Source organism: Nanorana parkeri, unplaced genomic scaffold (genome assembly GCF_000935625.1).
Source record: "Nanorana parkeri isolate BGI_ZX_2015 unplaced genomic scaffold, ASM93562v1 scaffold2661, whole genome shotgun sequence".
NCBI lineage: Eukaryota > Metazoa > Chordata > Amphibia > Anura > Dicroglossidae > Nanorana > Nanorana parkeri.
This window is the reverse complement of record NW_017308929.1, coordinates 37,153-40,405: the sequence shown is the minus strand read 5'-3', so window position 1 is coordinate 40,405 and position 3,253 is coordinate 37,153. Positions and strand designations below refer to the sequence as shown.

Sequence of the window (3,253 nt, the reverse complement as noted above, 5' to 3'; positions counted from 1 at the left end):
CAATTAATGCGCTTTGGAGTTATTGCGCATGTGCAGTATATGCAGGGCAGCCATCAGGGGGGTACGGCCGATACTCATGTAAGGGGCCCGGGCAGCCTGGGGGGCCCGCCCGTGTCCCTTACATGACTATCGGCCAACGGTGAAGGGCGAGGAGGCGGAGGTCTGGCCCTAGCAGCACAGGGCCCCAGCATTGCCGCTTCAGCGGCTTTGAGACAAGCTAGGGCCCCATCAGCGACGCTGCTCATCTGATGTCGGACTGGCCAGAAGTGACGTCACTTCTGGCCGGTCCGGCGGCACACGAGGCCATGTGTGCAGGTAGGAGGAGCTAGGAAAGAAGGAAGGGAGGGATGGAGCCCTGACCAGCCCACCTGAGGCCCCTTCAGAGCCCACCATAGACAGTCTCAGATGGGCTGTGCAGCATATATGGTGGGCTCTGCAGGGTCACTCTCAGGTGGGTCCTGTGTCCAGCGCGTCACTAAGCCCTGCGTCCAGCAAGTCACTAAGCCCTGCGTCCAGCAGGTCACTAAGCCCTGTGTCCAGCGGCGTGGGGGGGGCGACCTAAAGCCGTGTAAGGGGCCCCAACATTTCTGATGGCAGCCCTGAGTATATGGCTGGTGCTGTTATCCCAGGACATGGACCAGGACCCAGCATGGGCAGGCCCGAGGGCCAAGATCCAGGACCGTCCCAGCAATACCGGATCAGCTGACATGTATGTACTAAGAAGGAAGCAGAGCCCGCAGTAGTAAACAACACATCTGCCCCCATAATGGTGAACTGTGAGCAACCAAACGCACTTTTAAACCATTCCCGTTAACCGATAAGATGACTGACACGAAGCTGATGACTTCAACATATAGAGTTAAAGACATATGGAGTTCCCCTTTAAGCCCTGACCTCCACACCTCACATAGGACTCCATCTAGAAGTGACACCTGGCATGTATGTTACCGCATTACAAAGACGCATTTTATATAAACACAGCTGTACTCACTCGAAGAAACTTTTGAATGCTCCCATGAATCTGGAGGAACCCAACGAGATCATAGACCGGGACCTGAAATGAGACCGTTACTGTTCAGAGTGGGGGGCAGAACTAAAAATTCATAAAGGACGGAGTCATTGGGGGGGGGGGGGGGATACCTCATTGTGGCCACTAGATGGCGCTGAGGATCACAGGAAAAAAATACAGCTCAGTAACAAGAGATACAATGTAACAATTCTAGAGAACTCTGGAGGGAATCAGCAAAGAACTGGAATCATTGATAATATGGGGATCCAGTAGCCATGGTTACATTTACCTGCCAATTCCCTCCAGCGTGCTCTACAATTGTTACATTGTATCTCTGGTCACCGAGACGTATTTCTTTCCTCTGATCCTCAGCGCCATCTAGTGGCCATAATGAGGTACTTCTGGTGGCGCCGGATGTAAATAAACAGAGGCCGCAGCAGTTGGATCTGGGGAAGGGGGGATTTAAACATTTTAGGAGGGGCTAAAAGGATAAGTGCACTTTGTTTTAAGGTGCACTTATCCTCTAAGGGCATGACAGCTAAGGGCGGAGCTCTGTGATGCCCTCTTCCTATAGCGCCCTGAGCACATGTTTATTATTTTGCTTATTGACATGCAAGCTTCATCTGTCTCAGCTCCCTGGAGGGTGGGGGGGGGCATTTTGGCAACTTTGGTGAACACTATTATACCCTTTGCTGGGCATACATTAATAATCCCCCTGCTTAGGGTGACGGGAGGACGCTAGTTTGTGTCCCCCCGTTACCCTAAGGAGAACTATGAGGAAAAACACTGACCTCATAGTTCTCCTTTAAATGTTAACATAATACAAAATGTTTTGAATCACTACATGAGCGAGGACACCACACCCCTAATATAGGTAAGCAACACAAAATAGAGATAGATGGGGCTTTTGTAGTGTCAAGAAAGGCTATTAGGGATAATACAACATAATAATGACAAAATAACATAATAAAATAACATTTATTATTAAAAGATTTCATGATCCACGTGATAAAAATGAGTTCACTATCCCCCCTGGTATCCATGATCAAACAGCACAAACCCTCCCTGGACTCTGCACATTACACACGATACAAAGCATGATTAATACAATAAACTTATTTTAACATCAATTTCCTTATAATGAATATAAAAAAATCATTTTATGAATAGTCATAATCAAAAGTAAAATATTCCGCGAGTCTGTACTGCGTCCAGTTCTTCTATGCATTCCGCCGAAGCTTCATCAGGAAGTCGTAGGTAACCTTTAAGATTCACATGAATAAGCCAATCAGTATATTAATATTTCAATCATAATTAACTAACCACTGACAACATTTAAACAATAAAATACATAAATACTAGGGGTGCTCCGATACCACTTTTTTAAGACAGAGTACCGATACTTTTTCTCAAGTACTCGCAGATACCAATTATGGATACTTTTTCTTAAAGGGACAGGTCAAATTTTTTTCTAAAGCAATACAAAATGATGATTTTAGGTCAGTTTCTTAATATTATGAAGAACATGAAATTAATATTTATCATGCCATTGCTAACTGAGGCTTGTATCCCTATAGTGGGGACAATAGATGAGCACATGTCCAGACTCCAGAACACTGTATAGTGTGGCACAGCTATATCCAATTCTGTATAACTGGCTTTATATTATAAGAACTTTATAATATAAAGCCAGGTAGGCAGAATTGGATATAGCTGTGCCACACTATACAATAATACACTGTTCTGGAGTCTGGACACGTGCTCATCTATTTCCCCCACTATGGGGATACAAGCCTTAGTTAGCAATTGCATGATAAATATTCAATTCATTTCACTATTCAATGTCTTTTTTTTTATATTATAAAATGTATAATATAAAAAAAGACATTGAATAATGAAATGAATATTTATATCATGCCATTGCTAAGGCTTGTATCCCCATAGTGGGGAAAATAGATGAGCACATGTCCAGACTCCAGAACACAGTGTATAGTGTGGCACAGCTATATCCAATTCTGTATAACTGGCTTTATATTTGTATTCATTTTTTTATAATATAAAGCCAGTTATACAGGATTGGATATAGCTGTGCCACACTATACAGTGTTCTGGAGTCTGGACATGTGCTCATATTTTTTCCCCACTAGGGGGATACAAGCCTTAGTTAGCACTCCGTCTGCTTCAGCCACTCCGTGTCACAGCCTAGTCATCTGCTCTATTCTGACCTCTTTTCCCGCTGATTGG

The 3,253-nt window shown here is 44.5% G+C and overlaps 1 protein-coding gene across 1 annotated transcript in view; it reads right to left on the bottom strand.

The window, feature by feature from the left end:
* LOC108802104 (autophagy-related protein 16-2-like) overlaps positions 1 to 3,253 on the bottom strand; it is a gene marked incomplete at its 5' end in the record, with an annotated part of 62,104 nt that overhangs the window by 22,651 nt on the left and 36,200 nt on the right. Inside the window, one exon of the mRNA XM_018573991.1 lies at positions 992 to 1,054. Within this exon, the coding sequence (XP_018429493.1) occupies positions 992 to 1,054 (63 nt within the window). The remainder of the gene's footprint in view (positions 1 to 991; positions 1,055 to 3,253) is intronic.